Source organism: Hyla sarda, chromosome 3 (assembly GCF_029499605.1).
Source record: "Hyla sarda isolate aHylSar1 chromosome 3, aHylSar1.hap1, whole genome shotgun sequence".
In the NCBI taxonomy this organism is placed as follows: domain Eukaryota; kingdom Metazoa; phylum Chordata; class Amphibia; order Anura; family Hylidae; genus Hyla; species Hyla sarda.
In genome coordinates, this window is record NC_079191.1 from 178,047,048 (window position 1) to 178,069,300 (window position 22,253).

The 22,253-nt window shown below is 44.3% G+C and overlaps 1 protein-coding gene across 2 annotated transcripts in view; it reads left to right on the forward strand.

Annotated features, from left to right (window-relative positions):
- Positions 1-5,342: 5,342 nt before the first annotated feature.
- The window catches only part of DVL3 (dishevelled segment polarity protein 3), a 104,055-nt gene continuing 87,144 nt past the window's right edge, over positions 5,343-22,253 (forward strand). For both annotated transcript variants that reach the window (XM_056565611.1, XM_056565610.1), the window contains exon 1: positions 5,343-5,968. In XM_056565611.1, coding sequence (XP_056421586.1) covers positions 5,808-5,968 — 161 coding nt within the window. In that variant the 5' untranslated portion in view covers positions 5,343-5,807. The remainder of the gene's footprint in view (positions 5,969-22,253) is intronic.

Sequence of the window (22,253 nt, forward strand, 5' to 3'; positions counted from 1 at the left end):
GGTGCGCATCCCGACCCGCTTACCAGACTCGTTCCTCGTCTGTGCTGTCCCGGCGGGCGCCTGACGGGTCTTTGCGATTTAAAGGGCCAGTGCGCCACTGATTGGCGCATGGGTTTTAATCAGTACCTTCACCTGTGCACTTCCCTATAATACCTCACTTCCCCTGCACTTCCTTGCCGGATCTTGTTGCCATTGTGCCAGTAAAAGCGTTTCCTTGTGTGTTCCTAGCCTGTGTTCCAGACCTCCTGCCGTTGCCCCTGACTACGATCCTTGCTGCTTCCCTGACCTTCTGCTACGTCCGACCCTGCTCTTGTCTACTCCCTTGTACCGCGCCTATCTCAGCAGTCAGAGAGGTTGAGCCGTTGCCGGTGGATACGACCTGGTTGCTACCGCCGCTGCAAGTCCATCCCGCTTTGCGGCGTGCTCTGGTGAAAACCAGTAGCAACTTAGAACCGGTCCACCGACACGGTCCACACCAATCCCTCTCTGACACAGAGGATCCACCTCCAGCCTGCCGAATCCTGACACAAATAGTTATGTCTTGTGCACATTAGAGTGAATTTTGCTTTTAATGGATGTCAAATAAAGTTGGATATTATACTTGATCAACTCTTCTCTCTTTATGCAAATTCACGTACAAAGTCTGTACGGATCCGTGCTGAGAGAGCCCATTGGAGGTGAGCTGGCTTTTTCATACTACTGCTTTGAATGACTGGTTTTGACTTGGTTTGCCTGACATCTCTTAAAAGCCCTGTGCACATATTCAACGCAGGGACCGTGGCTCAGTTAGGGTGCGTTCACACTGCAGAATCTACGCGCGCTGAATTCGGCGAGCGGAGATTCCGTCTGGCGGCTGCCGTCGAAAATACTTTGGCGCTAGGGCCGCGGGGCACTGAGCTGTCACCATTGACGGCTATGCAGTGCTCGCGGAATCCGTGCAAAGAATGAACATGTTCTTTCTTTGCACGGAACAGTTTCAGCAGCGGAATTGTCCGCCACTGAAATTCTGCAGTGTGAACGGGTCTCGCGGAGACCCATTCACACTAATGTTAAGTTCACAGCGCGTAATTCTGCTCGCATAATTCCGCCCGTGGAATTCCGTAGTGTGAACATACCCTTAGGGGCCACTGTTTAGGGCAGATTATCTAAGTAGGTAGGGGCAGGGGTGAGAGCAGGGCTCCACTGTTCCCTGCCTAATGTGTCACTATTAGGGATCGACCGATATTGATTTTTTAGAGCCGATATCGATAACCTGTGAACTTTCAGGCCAATGGCCGATAACCTATACCGATATTCCGTGCATTTTTATCCCCCCCAAATATCTTTGGTAAAATGAGGGTGCGTGTGTGTGCGGGTATATCCTGATAAACTGTTTCTGGCCCCCCAGAAGCCACTGTAGATCAATGATTTAAAGCGGGAACTTTAAATCAATGAACTGCAGCGGCTTTTGCAGGGCCAGAGACCGCCACCGCCGCCCGCTTCTCTCCCCCTGCCTGTCCTGGGGTCCTGAGTCAAACCACCACCGCTGCCCGATTGCCTCCCTCTGCCTATCCTCTGGCCAGAGACCGCCGCGACCCCATTGCCTCCCCCATCCCCAGTTTTATAATTAACTGTTCCCGGGGTCTGCGCTACTTCTGGCTTCGGCGGCGTCCTGTACTGTCACTGTGCGCCGGGCCACTGACTGTGTTTTGAGGACGTCACTCGTCATTGCGCCGCACACAGCAACAGAGCAGGATTCCGCAGAAGCCAGAAGTAGTGCGGACCCCGGGAACAGGTAATTATAAAACCGGGGATGGGGGAGGCAATCGGGCAGCATCGGTGGTTGGACTCAGGACAAGCAGGGGGAGAGAAGCGGGTGGCAGCGGCTTGAAAACGATGTTGGGATAGAATTTTTTTACCATTGACTTATATTGGATTCTGCTCGCGGATTCCGCTTGAAGAATGAACATGTTCTTTCTTCAAGCGGAACAGAATTCAGCTAGCAGAATTTCCGCAGTGTGAACAGGACAGCAGAAATAACATTAAAGTCAATGGGCAGAGGAGATGTGCATTCAATTTCCTCTTGAATTACTCAGTGTGAACGCACCCTTAGCGTCACACAGCATTGGGTTTACACATACAGATGAAGTAGGGCTGAGTGGTATCACCATAACCTTTATTGTATCTAACAGTACACAGACATTCAAGTGGCCCAGTCAAAAGATTGTCTGGGTCTATGTGTACATACCCCGAACAATCTCTAGATCAGTCTTTCCCAACCAGTGTGCCTCCAGCTGTTGCAAAACTACAATTCCCAGCATGCCCTGAGTTGTAGTTTTGGAACAGCTGGAGGCACACTGGTTGGGAAAGACTGATCTAGATATTGCAGGGTAAAGTGAACAATAGCACACTTCACTCTCTGGCCGTGATCTCTATCCAGCCGCTGTGGACGGGCTCCATAGTCTTTTAACCCCTTGCCGCATATGGACATTTATAAACATCTATAAGCGGCTCCCGAGGTATGATACGCGCATCATACCCAGCGGCTATAAGCAACCAGGAACCACGACTAATGCCGGACATTGCCGATCGGGCTGATGTCCGGCATTAACTCTTTAGACGTGCCGATCAAAGTTGAAAGTAAAAGCTTCCCGGCAGCTCAGTCGGGCTGATCAGGACCATTGCGGTAAAATCGCAATGTCCCAATCAGCTAGAATGCAACAGGAGGGTGCCATACCTGCCTCCTGTGCGTGCTATTGGCGATTGATTGCTCCAGGCTTGAGCAATCAACCGCCAATAACACTGATCAATGCATTGCAATGCAATGGCAGGAGTCAGTGTATTGAATCAATGTACTGCATGTTATAGTCCCCTATGGTGCCAGAAAGCTAAACAGATTTGTAAATTACTTCTTTTTTTAAAAAAAATATAATCCTTCCAGTACTACTTAGCTGCTGAATACATCAGGAAATTATTTTCTTTTTGGAACACAGAGCTCTCTGCTGAATCACGAGCACAGTGCTCTCTGCTGACACCTCTGACCATTTTAAGAACTGTCCAGAGTAGGCGAAAATCCCCTTAGCAAACATATGCTGCTTTGGACAGTTCCTAAAATGGAGAGATGTCAGCAGAGAGCACGGTGTTCCAAAAAGAAAAGAATTTCCTCTGTAGTATTCAGCAGCTAATAAGTACTGGAAGGATTAAGATTTTTTTATAGAAGTAATTTACAAATCTGTTAAACTTTCTGGCACCAGTTGATTAAAAAAAAAAAAAAAAAAAAAAGTTTTCCACTGGAGTAACCCTTTAATAAGGATGATTTAACCCCTTCCCTAATAAAAGTTTGAATCACCCCCCTTTTCCCATAAATAAAACCTGTAAATAAATATAAACATGTGGTATCGCTGCGTGCGTGAATGTCCGAACAATAAAAATATATCATTAATTAAACCACACGGTTAAAGGCGAACACGCAAAAAATTCCAAAGTCCAAAATAGCGTATTTTTGGTCACTTTTTATACCATAAAAAAATGAATAAAAACCGATCAAAAAGTCCGATCAAAACAAAATGGTACTGATAAAAACTTCAGATCACGACGCAAAAAATGAGCCCTCATACCACCCCGTACATGGAAAACTTAAAAAAGTTATAGGGGTCAGAAGATGACCATTTTAAACTTATAAATTTTCCTGCATATAGTTATGATTTTTTCCAGAAGTTCAACAAAATCAAACCTATATAAGTAGGATATCATTTTAATCGTATGGACCTACAGAATAAAGAGAAGGTATCATTTTTACCAAAAAATGTACGGTGTAGAAACGGAAGCCCCCAAAAATTACAAAATGGTGTTTTATCTTCCATTGTCACACTAATTTTTTTTTTTCCGTTTTATTGTCGATTTTTTGGTAAAATGACTAATGTCACTGCAAAGTAGAATTAATGGTGCAAAAAAAAATAAGCCATCATATGGATTTTAGGTGCAAAATTGAAAGGGTTATGATTTTTAAAAGGGAAGGAGGAAAAAACAAAAGTGCAAAAATGAAAAATCGCCAAAGAGGGAAGGGGTTAATGGGCCTTACATTTCTGCAGCCGGCCCGGGAGCAATTATTTGGAGTCTCAACCCTGAGAGCCCAGACAATCAAAGCTTTTAGGGTCTATTCACACATACAGTATTCTGCACAGATTTTCTGCTGCAGATTTCAATGTAGATTAAATGGGCACTGTCACCAACTTTATTTTTTGATATGTTGTAGTACTTATGTACTACAACATATCTCTAATATACTTTTATTATTATTTTTTATTAAAATGGTTTAATTTACATTTGAAAACCGGCCACTAGGGGTCACCCTCCTAGTGGCCGGCTGCAGCCTGGCGTGATGTCACGCCTGAAAAAGGACTGATGCGGCCGGGCATCGGTCCTTTTTCATTCAGCCTGCGCTCGCTCCCTGCCTGTCAATCAGCGAGCGAGCGCCTTGGCTCCCCGGCCACTCCTCCCGCACATCGCCGCCGCCACTGTCCCTGCACGCCTGCTGCCGGACTCTGCAGTAAGTGTAATGAGGGAACGGGGTATGCGGGAGGGGGGTCTGTGATGGAGGGAATGGGGTATGCGGGAGGGGGGGGGGTTGTGATGGAGGGAACGGGGTATGGCGCGTGGGGAGGGAGACGGAAGGGACGGGCTAGCGCTGCATGTAACTAACTAATAGTTTATCTACACAGGGTGCCTCCAGCTGTTTCAATACTACAACTCCCAGCATGCCCTGACAGCCAATAGATGTCAGGGCAAGCTGGGAGTTGTAGTGGTGAAACAGCTGGAGGCACCTTGTGTAGATAAACTAAGGGCAGAAGTGTGCCCCCCAAGGCATCAGTGACGTGGTGCCTGCTGGGGAAGTCTGCCGGGTAGTGAGCACACTGCCAGGCAGACAAAAAGCATTTTTAATATAGTAAAAATAAAAATTTAAAGCAGGGAGGGGGTTAGGGATAGATTGGCAATAGGCAGGGACAGAAAAAAAAAATAGGATGGTGGGAGCTACCCTTTAAATGACTGAACACAGCTTCAAATCTGTGCAGAATACTGTATGTGTGAATAGACCCTTAATGTCAAAACTTTTTCTAAATAACAAGGACCCTTTTAATGACCAATCCAGATATGCTGCCTCTGAGGTTAGGGGCTAAAAACCAAATATCTATTCACAATCATCGGACCCCAATGAAATACCCATCCGCTCCCCGTTCTGTGCTGTTCCACCATCATTATCCGGGAGGCCACGCCCCTTCCCTAAAAAAGAAGCGCCGTGACGTCAACAACTAGCTTACGGGCGGATATCCGCCGCGACGCCATGTCACATGCTAAGGGGGCGTGGCCGGCGTCTACAGCTTGCCTCTGCCGCCCATGCGCAAGAAGCAGCTGGGGTTAGAGTCTTCTACGCATGCTCAGTTTTCAAGAGACGGACACCGAGTGACAGAAACAGACCGAAAGACCGGCCGGGAACTGTCCCCGAAGGAGTAAACGCAGCCCCGTGTGCCCGTGCAGGGCGCCTCAGAGTCCGGGGAGTGTGACTGAAGCGTGTTGTTGTCGGGAGAGTCAGGCTGGATAGCTCAGTGTGGGGCAAGGGCTGACAGGCCACACACACCAAAGTGTTTATTAGTGTCCCCCACCCCCTCCTGCCTGCCGGCCCCGCAGCCTTCTCCTGACATCTCCGCCGTGCACCCGGACACTCAGCGGCTCCCTATGGCCTCCCGTGAATGACAGCTATTGGGGCTGGGCCCCTCCTTACACCCGGATAGCGTCCTCTGGTCCTGAGCTGCTCACCCAGCCGGATCACCATGGGGGAGACCAAGGTTATTTACCATCTGGATGAGCAGGAGACCCCGTATCTAGTGAAGCTGCCGGTGCCCTCTGACCGGGTCACCCTCGGGGATTTCAAGGGGGTGCTCAACAAGCCCAACTACAAGTTCTTCTTCAAGTCTATGGATGATGACTTCGGGTAAGTAATGCTGCCTCATCTGTCACATCACATAGTGGACTAGATGGGTGCCACATCATACAGCACTGTACTGATGGTTGGTCCTTAGTTAACACTATAGGACAGTGTTTCCCAACCAGTGTGCCTGCAGCGGTTGCAAAACTACAACTCCCAGAATGCCCGGACAGCCGAAGGCTGTCCGGGCATTCTGGGAGTTGTAGTTTTGCAACTGTTGGAGGCACACTGGTTGGGACACACTGCTATAGGATATGGAAATCACACCTAGGACTGACAATTGTATGGGACGTGTGGCACGGTCGGGTCTACAGATCGTGGTTACAGCAGTCGTACCCTAAACATGAAGCTATACAATTAAAATAGCTATATATATATATATAATCTATATCTCACACAATAGATACATCCGCAGCACTCCGATCCGTGAAAAAAACGTAGATATTTATTCCATCAAACAAGTGAAGGTCGCAGCAACGTTTCAACCAGTATTCCTCAAGCAGAAAGACCAGGAGAGCTGGTTGAAACGTTGCTGCGACATTCACTTGTTTGATGGAATAAATATCTACGTTTTTTTTTCACAGATCGGAGTGCTGCGGATTTATCTATTGTGCTGTTTACATATGGATCCTTGACCACTCTCTGGTTCTGCGTGCACCTATTCGTCTATTGGATAGAGTGCGGTTTTCCTTTGTGTCAGGATGGATTGGCTAGGATGGATTGGCTAGGATGGATTGGCTAGGATGGATTGGCTAGGATGGATTGGCTAGGATGGATGTGTGTTGCATTTGATCTCATGCCATCTTGCCCAGTCAGATGGGCATAACCATGGCACATCCTAAGAGTCCCTTGTGTAAGTAATAGTTCTGTGTCCTCTAATGCTTGCTCTGTTTTTGGGGTACCCCTACGTTTTTTTCTATATTTCACCACTATTTAGCATAATAATTCGGAGTGCATATGCAGGCCATTGTTATTACAAGTCTTTGGGGAGCCGGTGATGTGTGGTGAACAAACACTGAGTCCAGACTGTCTTATTGATGGACATGAGCCATTGTTGTAGAGGATCAGGGAATGATAACATTGCTGTGACGCATGAGATGTCACTGATATTATACAGCATTATATAAGCTGCAGTGATGTCATTGTCTGGCTGTGGCTAGGCATCCCTGAATACAATGGATCTGCTTTAGGACTGTTTGCTTCTTCAATACCTCCTTGACGCTCTGCCCAGGCCCTTTGTCTGTGGGAGAGTGAGCAGAGCTGCAGAAACCATCGCTGCCGTGACAGGGAAGAGTTTAGAAGAAGTAACCAAGTCTTCCTGCCAAATGTAAACAGTGGCAAAAGGTTGGGCATTGACGGCGGCTGTAACACTCTATGCTATTTATAGAAGTGTTTAGCAGGAGGAGCCGGGTACTAGATCATTCTGCTACATTGTCTAGTAGTGAATAGTTGAAAAGATGTAAATGCCGCTTACATGGAGGAATAATATAGCTTGCAACAATGTAAGGCTGCATTCACACCACGTTTTTGCAATACAGTTCCCATATACGTTTTCAATGTGAAAACCGTACAGAACCGTATTGAAAACCGTATGCATTGACTCTCTATTGAAAACCGTATGCTAAAAGATGCATCAGGTTGTGTATGTTTTGCATCTTGTACGGTTTTGTCAGTTTTTTTTTCCGCACCCAAGCCGTAGTCTACCACCTTTTTAGGTCCGGGTGAAAAACTGTACTAAACCGTATACGTTTTTTTTTTTTAAACATGGGAGTCAATGGGAACCGTACAGAACTGTATGTGCATACGGTTCCATCTGGAATTTCAATCAAACAAGTGAAACTTTATTCAAAATGGAGTGAAAAGTTAAAAACGTATACGTTTTTTTTTCTTACAAAACGGATGCAACCGGACATCACTTTTCAAACCGTATACGGTTTTTAACTGTATACGGTTGAAATTTGTACACACGTTTTGCTACAGTTTTGAGGAATCCATTTTTCATCGAAAACCTGATACGGGAACTGTATTACAAAAACGTGGTGTGAATGCACCCTTACATGTAAACCTGAGCCGCTGTCAGATGTAACGTCACCCTGGGAAGTGACTCTCGCCTTGTGTTTTAGTAGCTTTGGATCATCTTTCCTGCATTCTTTGCTTTATACTATGAAAGGTTGATTTTCATTTGTAGCTTTTTTTTTTTTTCCCTTCCAGATAAAATATTGTATTACCCAGCAATATGTTTTTACTGGTTTTGGTTTTGTAGTAAAGTTGAAAAGCGGCAGTAGGAGCGCCTGGAGCATGTCTGGAGCTGTAGGTAGGTCTCCGTACAGAGGATGAACCAGTTACCAGCACATGATGCTGTCACTTAACAAGTCTGCATCACAAGAAGAGATGAGTCAGTTGTTTTATATTGACGGGATAAATGTAGTGACTATGATGTGTCTGTATATTATGTTGACACATTTTGTGTATAGTATAATATGATTTATTAGTGTCATTACGTGGCAATATCAATGCTTGCTAAATTCTCTTAACACGTACATCCTACAGTGGATCTGAAAATCTGCAGCATACACTCTCTTGTGTGTGTGAATATGGTTTTATGAAGCATCATTGGCTAGAATTGTACTTTACCTTTCTGACAACTAACAACATTACCTTATTTCTGCCTGACAGCAAAGTATTCCAAAGGCACCAGCAATCCTTATTATTTCTTGGAACTTGTTAGTTAGCTTTTTGGTAGAAGACTACGTTTCAAAATATTAACTGTCTTTCTAGGTGTTAATAACTTTAGAGCTCAAAGGCTCTGTTCGTTGGCTATATTGGTGTATCAGAAGAATTATGTGAATGTATACCTTGGCAAACATGTGTTGTGTCTATTGATCTCAGCGGCCCAAACCTAGTCTACTATCAATACTTATCTGGCCTGAACATACCCCGTTCTCAGGAAATGAACATCTTTACTGCCCAGTCAGCACCAGATTTCCAACTTTATCTTTGTAAAACTGCTCTCCTTCACTTTCCCCAGTCATCATCTTTAAGTAAACCACATCTTACACCACCATCAAAGCTCTGCTATCCCTATCAGTTCCATAGACATTGAATAGCATTAAAGGAGTACTATGGTGAGGGAACACTTATCCCTTATCCAAAGGACAGGGGATAAGTGTCTGATCACAAGGTGTCTGACCTTTGGCGTCCCCCCTGTTCTCCTGCATAGCACCCCGTCTCTCCCCAGGAACAGAGCATGTCAAACTCTGCACGAAACTGCGTCCGGCATCCCCCCCCCCTTCATATATCTTTTCCATGGGTGCTGCAGATACACGCATGCTGTATTTCCAGCTTTCCCGTTTCATGCGGGGGTCGACACGTTCTGTTCCTGGGGTTAGCCGGGGTGCCGTGCAGGATATTGCAAGGGGCCTCAGAGGTCGGACCCCCAGTGATCAGACACTTATCCCCTAGCCTTTGGATGTGGATAAGTGTTCCTGCATCATAGTAGTCCTTTAATGCTCCATTCACACAGAGAACTTACAGATGTCCATTCTTGTGATTGTTATTGGTCCCAGCAGTCATCTATGTGGTCATACATTTATCACCTGTACTATGTTTATTTGCATATTTCTTTAATTACTTGTCACATAACTAACTATAGAAAGACCTTCCACAAATCCAGCTGCTGGTTCAGTCCATCATGCTAATCTTTTTAATTGGTTGTATTAAAGGGGTACTCCAGTGGAAAACCATCAACTGGTTCCAGAAAGTTAACAGATTTGTAAATTACTTCTATTGAAAAAATCTTAATCCGTCCAGTACTTATGAGCTGCTGTATACTACAGAGGAAGTTGTATAGTTCTTTTCAGTCTGACCACAGTGCTCTCTGCTGACACCTCTGTCCATGTCAGGATCTCTCCAGAGCAGAAGCAAATCCCCATAGCAAACCTCTCCTGCTCCTTACAGTTCCTGACATGGACAGAGGTGTCAGCGTAGAGCACTGTGGTCAGACAGAAAAGAACAACTCAACTTTCTCTGTACATCAGCTGATAGGTACTGGATGGACTAAGACTTTTACAAATCTGCTTAACTTTTTTGGCACCAGTTGATTAGAATTTCCCCCCCCCCCTTTAACCCCTTAAGGACCAGACCAGTTATATTTTTGCATTTTCGTTTTTCCTCCTCGCCTTCTAAAAATCATAACTCTCTTAATTTCCATCCACAGACCCATATGAGGGCTTGTTTTGTGTCACCAATTGTACTTTGTAATTACATCACTTATTTTACCATAAAATGTACGACGCAAACAAACAAATATTATTTATGTGGGAAAATTGAAAAGAAAACCGCAATTTAGCAAATTTTGGAAGGTTTTGTTTTCACGCAGTACACTTTCCGGTAAAAATGACATGTTTTCTTCTGTGGGTCAATACGATTAAAATGATACCCATGTTTTATGCTTTTCTATAATTGTACCGCTTAAAAAAAATCTCAAACCCTTTTACCAAATTAGAATGTTTGAAATTGCCCTATTTTGACCACCTATAACTTTCTCAATTTTTCTGTATGGGGCGATATGAGGGCTCATTTTTTGTGCCATGATCTGTAGTTTTTATCAGTATCACTTTTGCTTAGGTTTTACTTTTTTATAAATTTTTTATAAAATTTTTTTTGGAATAAAATGTGACAAAAAAGCAGCAATTTTTGACTTTTTTTTAACGTTTACACCGTTCACCGTATGGGATAATTAACAATATATTTTAATAGTTCAGACTTTTATGCATGCCGAGATACCAAATGTGTATTAATTTTTTTTAACGCTTTTTTGGGGGTAAAATGGGAAAAACAGACGTTTTACTTTTTTTATTGGGCGAGGGGATTTTTAACATTTTTTTTTTTTTTACTTTATTTTACATTCTTTTTACTTTTATTTATTTATTTTTTACTTTTTATGTCCCCATAGGGGACTATTCATAGAAATCATTCGATTGCTAATACTGTATAGGACATAGCACTGCTCCAGTATTATCGATGATCTTCTGCTCTGGTCTGCTCGATCTCAGATCAGAGCAGAAGACCCCGGGAGACGGCCGGAGCCAGGTGAGGGGACCTCCGGCCACTATGCTGGATGATCGAATCCCCGCAGCAGCGCTGCGAGCGATCTGATCATCCATTAAAAGTACCGCTCTGCTGCATATGCCGTGATCTGTATTGATCACGGCATCTGAGAAGTTAATGGCGGACATCTGCACGATCGCGGATGTCTGCCATTACCGGCGGGTCCCTGGCTGCTGCTAGCCTGCTGAACATGACGCGAACACCGATCCGGTGCTCGCAATCATGGCGGAGCGTAAATGTACATCATGGTGCATTAAGTACCATGCCACCATGACGTACATGTATGTCCATTGTCGTTAAGGGGTTACTGCAGCTGCTCTTTACACTGGTTACCGGTTTCTTGTAAAATACTAGCTCTCTCCAATCTTTACTTTCCTCTCTGGTTGCCAACCCACTCACACCTTTTGCTCAGCGAGTGACCTATGGCTCTCCTCTTTCCTTATGACCTATGGCTCTCACCTTTCCTTATGACCTATGGCTCTCCTCTTTCCTTATGACCTATGGCTCTCCTCTTTCCTTATGACCTATGGCTCTCCTCTTTCCTTATGACCTATGGCTCTCCTCTTTCCTTATGACCTATGGCTCTCACCTTTCCTTATGACCTATGGCTCTCACCTTTCCTTATGACCTATGGCTCTCACCTTTCCTTATGACCTATGGCTCTCCTCTTTCCTTATGACCTATGGCTCTCCTCTTTCCTTATGACCTATGGCTCTCACCTTTCCTTATGACCTATGGCTCTCACCTTTCCTTATTTTTATCCTCTCCTTCTCATAAGCAGGACTTCTCCCATGCTGCACCCACTTTGTGGAACTAACTGCCCTGGATCATTAGACTTGTTTTACACATTTACAGTGTCCGCCATCAGCAGTCTCCCATTAATCTTTGTGATGTTGCTGCTCAGTTGACACTTCAGAAGTTCTGTAACAGAAGTGGATTCTGCTGGAAGAATTAACTTGTTAATGGACATATAGAATTTTGGTGCTTATTTTTGTGGTAAAATCCGGGTGGCCCAAATCCACAAAGAAAATTAAGTGAGGAGGTAAATTTTTCTAAAATTATAGAAAGCCCTCTCCCCTCCCCTAATAAAAGATTAAATCACCCTTATTTTCTCATTGTACACAAAAAAAAAAAAAAAAAAAATTGTAACTGGTATCGTGTAAATGTCCAGACTATTAAAACATAATGTTGATCCCGCTCGGTAAGCGGCGTAAACGTAAAAAATAATAAACAAAAATGTCATTTAATCACATCATATATCACAAAAAAATAAAAATGATAAAAAGCAATCAAAAAGTTCAATTAAAGTTAAAGATGGTACCGATGAAAACTAATGATCATGGCGCAAAATTGAGCCCTCATACATCCCCAAATACGGAAAAAATGTAAAAGTTTAGGGGTCAGAAAAGGACAATTTTATGCATATGAATTTTGTTAAAGAAAAAATAAAAAAAAAGTTTGCATTTTTTTTTCGTACAGTTAATAGAAAAACTATATAAATTGGGTATTGTTTTAATCACATCGTCCAGAATGAAGATACTGCATCATTTTTATCATAAAATGCATTTTGTAAAGCAAATAGCAACGTTAAGTGCGTTAAAGGGGTAGTCCAGTGGTGAAAAACTTATCCCCTATCCTAAGGATAGGGGATAAGTTTGAGATCGCGGGGGGTCCGACCGCTGGGGCCCCCTGCGATCTCTCTGTACGGGGCCCCGGCTCTCCGCCGAGATAGCGGGTGTCGACCCCCGCACGAGGCGGCGGCTGACACGCCCCCTCAATACATCTCTATGGCAGAGCCGGAGATTGCCGAAGGCAGCGCTTCGGCTCTGCCATAGAGTTGTATTGAGGGGGCGTGTCGGCCGCCGCCTCGTGCGGAGGTCGACACGCCCCCTTCCCGCGGGTTGTCGGGGCTCCGTACAGGAGATCGCAGGGGGCCCCAGCGGTCGGACCCCCCGCGATCTGCAACTTATCCCCTATCCTTAAGATAGGGGATAAGTTGTAAACCACTGGACTACTCCTTTAAGTACCAGGACGTACATTTACATCCTGTGTAGTTAAGGGGTTAAAGAAGTATGGTCACTGAAAACGGCCACACTATGTAACTCCTTCTCAAGCTCTGAATATGAAGAGCGTGGATTAAGAAGAAATGTGATAGAAAAGACATCATAATAAGGGTTTTATGTCCTGTACTAACAATGAAAGCAGCCATGTGGTCAACCTGTATATCAGTATAAGCTCATTCTGACTAGAAAATATGGGACTGCAGCCCGGAGGTAGCTTGCACCCCTCTATGAGACAGACCCTGCACCTCTATTAATGGGATTACAGCTTGTGAAAGGGCTTGTCAGGTTACCCATATCTATGTAGACTGGAAGAGTCAAGGGAAAATGGTCTAAGTTCGTTTGAACATATAAGATGCCTTTTATATAAGGCAATAAGGCTACATTGTGTGAACAGATCATTTGGTTCACAGCATATAGACACCTCAGAAGATTGGATGAGCTCAATTGTCATTTCTGAGGCACATACAGCGATTGCTTCCTTGTTTATCTACAGCCATCAGGTTTCCTCCAAACTTATGTTAGCCTGGCTCCACTCACTTCTCTATGGTAATAGTGGAAACTCATCCAGGTTGTCTGCCACACAGCTGCCAAGCCTGTAGAAGACAATGAGAAAATAAATACACCCATATATATATATATATCTATCTCCTCATGAGTTTGGTCACTTGGGCATAGGCTCTCCTGTCATAAGAACGTCGCTTCTCTGAAGAGGATATGTATTTTCATCTCGCATCTCCATTGCGCAAAGGGACAAATTTGCATGTTGGCAATGGAGGCTCCAAGTCTACAATGGGACCACAGATCAGAGTGAGTAATACTTAAGTATACTCAGGTTCACCCGCACTATAACCTCTTGTATTTTTATTTAATGTGTGTGAACCAGCTGTCAGTTTTCCTCTTATAGCTGCAGTGGGCAGTCCTTATAGGTGAAGCCTTATTAAAGGGGTTCTCCGGTGCTTAGACATCTTATCCCCTGTCTAAGGGGATAAGATGCCTGATTGCGGGAGTCCTGCCGCTGGGGACCCCCGGGATCTTGCACGCGGCACCCCGTTTGTAATCAGTCCCCGGAGCGTCTTCGCTCCGGGACTGATTACCGGCGACCACAGGGCGTGTGGCGTGTGACGTCACGCTCCGCCCCTCAATGCAAGCCTACGGGAGGCGGAGTGATAGCTGTCACGCCATGTCCTGTAGGCTTGCATTGAGTGTGGAGCATGACGTCACACGCCGCCCGCCCTGTAGTCGCCTATAATTAGTCCCGGAGTGAACACGCTCCGGGGACTGATTACAAACGGGGTGCCGCGTCCAAGATCCCGGGGGCTCCCCAGGGGCAGGACTCCCGCGATCAGGCATCTTATCCCCTTAGACAGGGGATAAGATGTCTAAGCACCGGAGAACCCCTTTAAATGCTTGTTCACGGTATCTGCTACTCACATGGAGCCAGAAATGTGGCCATTATTGAAGACTGTTGTCTCCAGTGATATACCTTGGAAAGCTTAGAGCAGACAAGTCTCAAGGCTATGGAATCTTACAAAGATCAGACCTTGTCAGAGATTAAAGGGAACCAATCAGCAGATTTTTGCGTTTACAACGCTCAACAACGCGTTATATATGCTAAAATCATTATCCTCACCACCCCCAGTTGACTATTGTGCCCCCAGGATGGTGAAGATATTAAAGGGGTTATCCACCATAAGGTGATTTTAGTACATACCTGGCAGGCAGTGATGGACATGCTTAGGAAGGATCTGCGCTTGTCTTGGGGCTAAATGGGTATGCTGTGAGATTACCATAATACTGTGGCTAGCTTTTTGTGAACTGGTATTTCCTGTTTGTTTTTAATTTTTTGCCTACAAATCCCGTAATTCCATTTTCCTCCCTCCCACACATCAGCCACCCCACCAATTGAAACATAAATTAGCTGCATCCATTCAAAAGACCTGTGGTTTTTAATCAGGGTGCCTACAGCTGTTGTATTAGTTATATATTGATCTCTCTCCCACCAAGCGATCCATCCACCCATTGAAGCAGACAGGCTCCCTGTCATCAGCTGACTAGTGAGTCAGGTCTCGGCCGCACTGCAACCTGGGAAAAATCTGAGATAAGTCATTTTTTATGCTAATAAAAATAAATATTGGAGTGAAAATCACAGAATAATTGTGAAAAAACCGTCACACAGAGGTACAGACACTATATTATGAACTACACTAACTTTACAGCTCCTGTAGCATAGTCAAATAAAAAAATGTCCTGGAATACCCCTTTAAGGAGACGGAGCAAAGTGGTGACGCGAGCCGTCATTTAAGCCGTTGGGGCGGGGCCACAGCGAATGGAGCTGGTAAGTCCCTGCCCACTTGACGGGTGGCCTGGGGGGACTTTATCACTTAATATCTTCACCATCCCTGGGGGCACAAATGTCCCCCGGGGATGGTGAGGATAATGATTTTAGCATATATAACGTGATGTTAAGCGTTGTATATGCTAAAATCTGCTGATTGGTTTCCTTTAAACAGAATGTACCAGATTTGTACCACAAACTGAACCGAAATATGCAGTGCATAATGTAAACCAAAAAGAGAAGCCAAAGATACATTAGGACTGTCACTTGATAAATGTTCCCCAATATCTCCTAATAGCAGCTGATGTGGCATTACATATACAACTGAATACTTTCTACTTATTTTTTTTCTTCCCCTTTTATACTTATAACTAATACAAACTAGGCTTCATAATAAATAATGGGACTTCATTCTCTTTATCCATATGACTAGATTTTGAGGTCTTACACTAGAACATCCCTAAGATAATTGGGAAGATTAATTAAAATCGTCTGCACAGCGGGAAATACGCTGCGTATTCTCCGATGATGATCATATAGAAAGGGCTAGCCGGTGGCAGCCCTTTGTGTTCAGTGATGTTTGGGGCCGAGCTGCACGTTAGTCACGCCGGTGTGTGGTTTCGCCTCCAATCTTCACTGAACACACAGGGCTTCTGCCGGCTACCCCTGTCTATATCATCATCGGAGATTACGCAGTGTATTTCCCGCTGTGCAGACGATTCGCATACGCAGATGCTGCGTATGCAGTAGGTGGGAACGTACCCTTAAAAATCTAATAGAGGGGGCTTTGCATTGGAAGGTTTTGATCAGGCGCGACGGGTGTGATCCTAATCCTCATCTTTTATCCCTGTAAGAGCAGGGTATAATATTCAGATCAATACAATTGTTTCTAATAAAATAGATAGTAACCGGCCTTGGTATTATAATACCTCTTGGGGCTGTGGTAAAGGGCCTTTAACAAGCATTGGACAGAAAACATGTCTGGCAATAAAACACATAGCAAGGAGTTTGATTTCTTTTCTCACCTACTATCCTTAGGAGGTATTTTATGTCTTCCTTGTGCATCACTACATTGAAGAAAATTTAGAAATTCAATATCCTGTACCCAACTCAAAAAATATAGTTTACAGAACTTTTCCTAAAATATTCTGCCTAGATCAGGGTTTCTTTCCGTGCCAAAATTTTGCATTGAAATCCGGCACTGTTAAATTTAAAGGGGGTATTCTAGTTTTTTTATTTTTTTATTTGACTATGCTACAGGGGCATAGGGTCAAACAGGAAATACCAGTTAAAAAAAAAAAGCTAAATGTAAAAAACATGTAAATGTTTTTTTGTTTTGTTTTTTTCACTAAGATGCTGGTTTTCCCCCAAATTAAAAATTTTTACAAGGGGTAATAGGTGAAAATGCACCCCCCCCCCCCAAAAAAAAAAAAAAAAAAAAAATGTAACCCCATCTCTTCTGAGTATCCAAATACCCCATATGTAAACATCAAGTGCACTGCGGGCGCATTACAATGCTCAGAAGAGAAGGAGTCACATTTGCAAATTTTGCTGAAATGGCAAGGCATGTCGCATTTAGGAAGCCCCTATGGTGCCAGAACAGCAAAAAAAAAAAAAAAAAACATGGCATACTATTTTAGAAACTACACCCCTCAAGGCACGCAGCAAGGGGTATAGTGAGCCTTAAAGGGCTTATCCAGGAAAAAACTTTTTTTTATATATCAACTGGCTCCAGAAAGCTAAACAGATTTGTAAATTACTTATATTAAAAAATCTTAATCCTTTCAGTACTTATGAGCTTCTGAAGTTAAGGTTGTTCTTTTCTGTCTAAGTGATCTCTGATGACACCTGTCTCGGGAAATGCCCAGTTTAGAAGCAAATCCCCATAGCAAACCTCTTCTAAACTGGGCGTTTCCTGAGACACGTGTCATCAGAGAGCACTTAGAAAGAAAAGAACAACCTTAACTTCAGAAGCTCATAAGTACTGAAAGGATTAAGATTTTTTAATAGAAGTAATTTACAAATCTGTTTAACTTTCTGGAGCCAGTTGAGATATATATAACGTTTTTCCCTGGATAACCCCTTTAACACCCCACAGGTGTTTGATAAATGTTCATTAAATTGGGATGTGAAAAGGAAAAATTAGATTTTTCTACACTAAAATGCTGGGGTAACAGGAGAAAATGTCACTGTAAATTTGTAAATACATTTCTTTGGAGTAAGGACATACCTCATATCAGGGTGTAAATAGCTCTGTGGGTGCACACCAGGTCTCGGAGGAGCAGGAGCGCAGTCAGGGGCCTTGAGCTTTTACATAGCTGCCTATGGAGCCAGAACAGCGGAACCCCCCCCCCCCTCAAGAAGTATTACATGGGGTAAATTGCTAAAATGGGGTACAGTGGGAGGTAAAATTATAAAACAGGTTATGTTCCCAGAATGATGACCCAGAGCATAGCCAAAACAAAAAAATATGCCCACCCCTAACCCTATGCTCTGAATCATCATTCTGGGAATATGATGTGTGTGGCCGTCCCTAACCTGTTGCCTCAAATGCGCACCCTGCTCAGGTGGAAAGAGAGCGCTGCGCATCTGAGGCAACATAAAAAGTCCCTGATGATAGTGACTCGGTGACCCATTTTTGGAAAAAATACCCCCAGAGGGGATATATATATGTATGTATGTATGTATGTGTGTATATATATATATATATATATATATATATATATATATATATATGTATGTGTATATATGTGTATATGTGAGTGTGTGTGTATATATATATATATATATATATATATATATATATATATATATATATATAATATATTATAATTTTTTGGGGGGGCTATTTAGTGGTTTATGGGGTTAAAACTTGGTCACATTTAGTGGTGATGTCCTTCCGTATCCCTCATGTGACACACTCTGCATTTTTTTTTCTGGGATCGTCCCTTCTTTCCAGTGTGGGGGACCTCACCTGGAAAGTGTTGGCCTGGGACGATCCTGGCACCTATGTTTCCAGATTCTTGGGAAGTCCGGCCTGATCTTTCCCGGTCAGAAAAGATCAAGGCCCTTAGGACTTCTTCTTGGAATTGAAGGTATATCCCTGTGTTGCCAGCGTACTGGGACAGTACAAAAGAGTTGTACATGGCAACCTGAACCAAGTAGGCCGCAACTTTTTTGTACTATACCCGTGTTTTCGTATGGCGTTATATAACTTGAGGACTTGATCAGAAAGATCAACTCCCCCCCCATATATACTGATTGTAGTGCAGAATACAATCAGGCTTGAGGACAGCTTGAGATGCCGTTCATGAATTGTGATCTGCATAAGGACATCCCTCTTATCCTTATACCTGACCAGGACCAGGTTTTTATGGGTAAGGGCACGGGACTCACCCTTGGGTATAGGTGTCTGAACAAAATTTAGAAGGAGGCCTCTGGTTCTCCCACACAGTCCCACAAGCGGACATGGATCTGGCGGCAAGGGATGTGAACAGAGGGATGCTGGTATAAAAGTTGTCCACGTACACGTGGTTACCCTTATCCAGCAATGGGTGCACAAGGTCCCAAACGAGTTTCCCGCTAACACACAGAGTGGGGGGACATTCTGGGGGTTCAATGCGGGAATCCTGTCTCTCATATACGCTAAACTTCTAAGTGTACCCGGAGGTACTCTCACAAAGTTTGTAGAATTTCACGCCATACCGCGCCCGCTTCGAGGGAATATACAAGCGGAATATTGAGTCTCCCCTTAAAACTGATGAGACTTCTCTACCGAGAGCTCTCTGAACAGTACGTAGGCCTCCAAAAATGATTTCAGCAGGTATTCCGGTCCGGTCCCTGCACGGCGGGGATAATCAGGTGTGTTCACATTTTGTACAATCGGCAGAACTGCTCACCTGGTTCGGTTGTGTACCAGTTACAACTGCTATATGCGCATAAATCCAAGAGAATGGTTCTGCTTCCCCGGTGTCAGCTTGAAGGGATCTCCAAACGATTTGTTGCAATAGAACGAGGTACAGGAAAAAGCCAGATAGGTAGCGCAATCCACTCAGACATCAGTTGGTGGTAATATTTTTCTTTAACTTCTTAAGGACGTAGGGTGTACCTGTACACCCAGTCCCGGGAAAATAAAACTGGCTCACGCCGTGACCACGCGCCATACCGGGTTGGTCCCGGCTGCTAATGATAGCCGGGACCCTGGGCTAATAATGTGCGGCACCCATCATTGTGCCGCGCGCTATTAACCCTTTAGACGCGGTGATCAAAGTTGATCGCCGCATTTAAAATGAAAGTAAAAGCTTCTTGGCAGCTCAGTCGGGCTGATCGGGACCATCGTGATAAAATCGCGATGTCCGGCTCAGCTAGCATGCGATCGGAGGTCCCCTTACCTGGCTCCGTAGCGTCCGATCGGCGATTGATTGCTCCAAGCCTGAGATACAGGCTTGAGCAATCGATCGCCTATAACACTGATCAATGCAAAGCTATGGCTTTGCAGTGATCAGTGTAAAAGGTCAGTGTGTGCAGTGTTATAGCCCCCCTATGGAAAAAAGGAATAATAAGCGATCAAAAAGTCCGATCAATACAAAAATGGTACCGGTAAAAACTTCAGATCACGGTGCAAAAAAAATGAGCCCTCATACCTGCCCGTACGCAGAAAATAAAAATGTTATAGGGGTCAGAAGATGAGAATTTTTAAAGTATACATTTTCCTGCCTGTAGTTATGATATTTTTTATATATATATAAAATTAGGGTATCGTTTTAACCGTATGGATCTACAGAATAAAGACAAGATGTCATTTTTATCGAAAAAATGCACTGCGTAGAAACGAAAGCCCCCAAAAGTTACAAAATTGCATTTTTTTTCTTCAATTTTGTCGCACAATAAATTTTTTTTTTGGGTTTCGTCGTGGATTTTTGGGTAAAATGACTGTCACTGCAAAGTAGAATTGGTGGCGCAAAAAAAAGCCATCACATGCAATTCTATGTGCAAAATTGAAAGCGTTATGATTTTTAGAAGGTGATGAGGAAAAAATGAAAATGCAAAAAACTGAAAAACCCTGCATCCTTAAATGGGCACGGTCACCAACTTTATTTTTTGATATGTTGTAGTACTTATGTACTACAACATATCTCTAATATACTTTTATTATTTATTTATTTATTTTTTTACATTTAAAAACCGGCCACTAGGGGTCACCCTCCTAGTGGCCGGCTGCAGCCTGGCGTGACGTCTGAAAAAGGACTGATTTTGGCCTGGCAATCAGTCCTTTTTCAGTTAGGCTGCACTCGCTCCCTGCCTGTCAATCAGACAGGCAGGAGCAAGCGCATTGGCTTCCCCGGCCACTGGCTGGGAGGCCACTCCTCCCGCACATCGCCGCCGCCGCTGTCCCTGCACGCCTGCTGCTGGACTCTGCAGTAACTGTAATGAGGGAACGGGGTATGCGGGAGGGGGGTTTGTGATGTAGGGAACGGGGTATGCCGGGGGGACTAGCGCCGCAGCACCGCTTGCACCTAACTAATACTTTATCTACACAGGGTGCCTCCAACTGTTTCAATACTACAACTCACAGCATGCCCCGACAGCCAATAGATGTTAGTGCAAGCTGGGAGTTGTAGTGGTGAAACAGCTGGAGGCACCCTGTGTAGATAAACTAAGGGCGGAAGTCCCGTAACCCCCCCCCCCCCCCCCCCCCCACAGCAGGCCGTGGTGCCTGCTGGGGAAGTCTGCCTGGTAGTGAGCATACTGCCAGGCAGACAAAAGGCATTTTTAATATAGTAAAAATAAAAATTAAAAGCAGGGAGGGGGTTAGGGATAGATTGGCAATAGGCAGGGACAGAAAAAAAAAATAGGATGGTGGGAGCTAGCCTTTAAGGGGTGAAGCCAAATAACAAGGCTTTTTGAGGCTAACGCTCCTCTTCATCAGGTAAAAATGGCTTACATGATGTAAGCCTGTTGAACTTCAACCATATTTCACTGTAGGTACTGTGTTCTTTTCTTTGTAGGCCTCATTCCGTTTTCGGTAAACAGTAGAATTATGTGCTTTACCAAAAAGCTCTATCTTGGTCTCATCTGTCCACAAGATGTTTTCCCAGAAGGATTTTGGCTTACTCAAGTTCATTTTGGCAAAATATAGACTTGCTTTTTTATTTCTGTGTCAGCAGTGGGGTCCTCCTGGGTCTCCTGCCATAGCGTTTCATTTCATTTAAATGTCAACTGATAGTTTGATGCTCCCTGAGCCTGCAGGACAGCTTGAATATCTTTGGAACTTATTTGGGGCTGCTTATCCACCATCTGGACTATCCTGTGTTGACACCTTTCATCAAATTTTCTCTTCTGTCCACACCCAGGGAGATGAGCTACAGTGCTTTGTAGGGATGTAAGAAAAAATCGATTCTCGCGATAATCGCGATTTTTCATTTGCCGATACAGAATCGATTCAAAATATTTTTGAATCGATTCTTATAGGGATGTGGAATTTTTAATAAAACGCACTTTTCTTACCTGCCAACGAGCCCGCGGAGCTCCGGTACAGGTGTTGGGTCCCCGGGCTGTATTCTTCTTACTTCCTGTTAGTCCGGCACGTCACATGGAGCTTCAGCCTATCACCAGCCGCAGCGATGTCCCGCCTCCGCTGGTGATAGGCTGAAGCTCCATGTGACGTGCCGGACTAACAGGAAGTAAGAAGAATACAGCCCGGGGACCCAACACCTGTACCGGAGCTCCGCGGGCTCGTTGGCAGGTAAGATAAAGTGCGTTTTATTTTATTTTGCAGCACCGG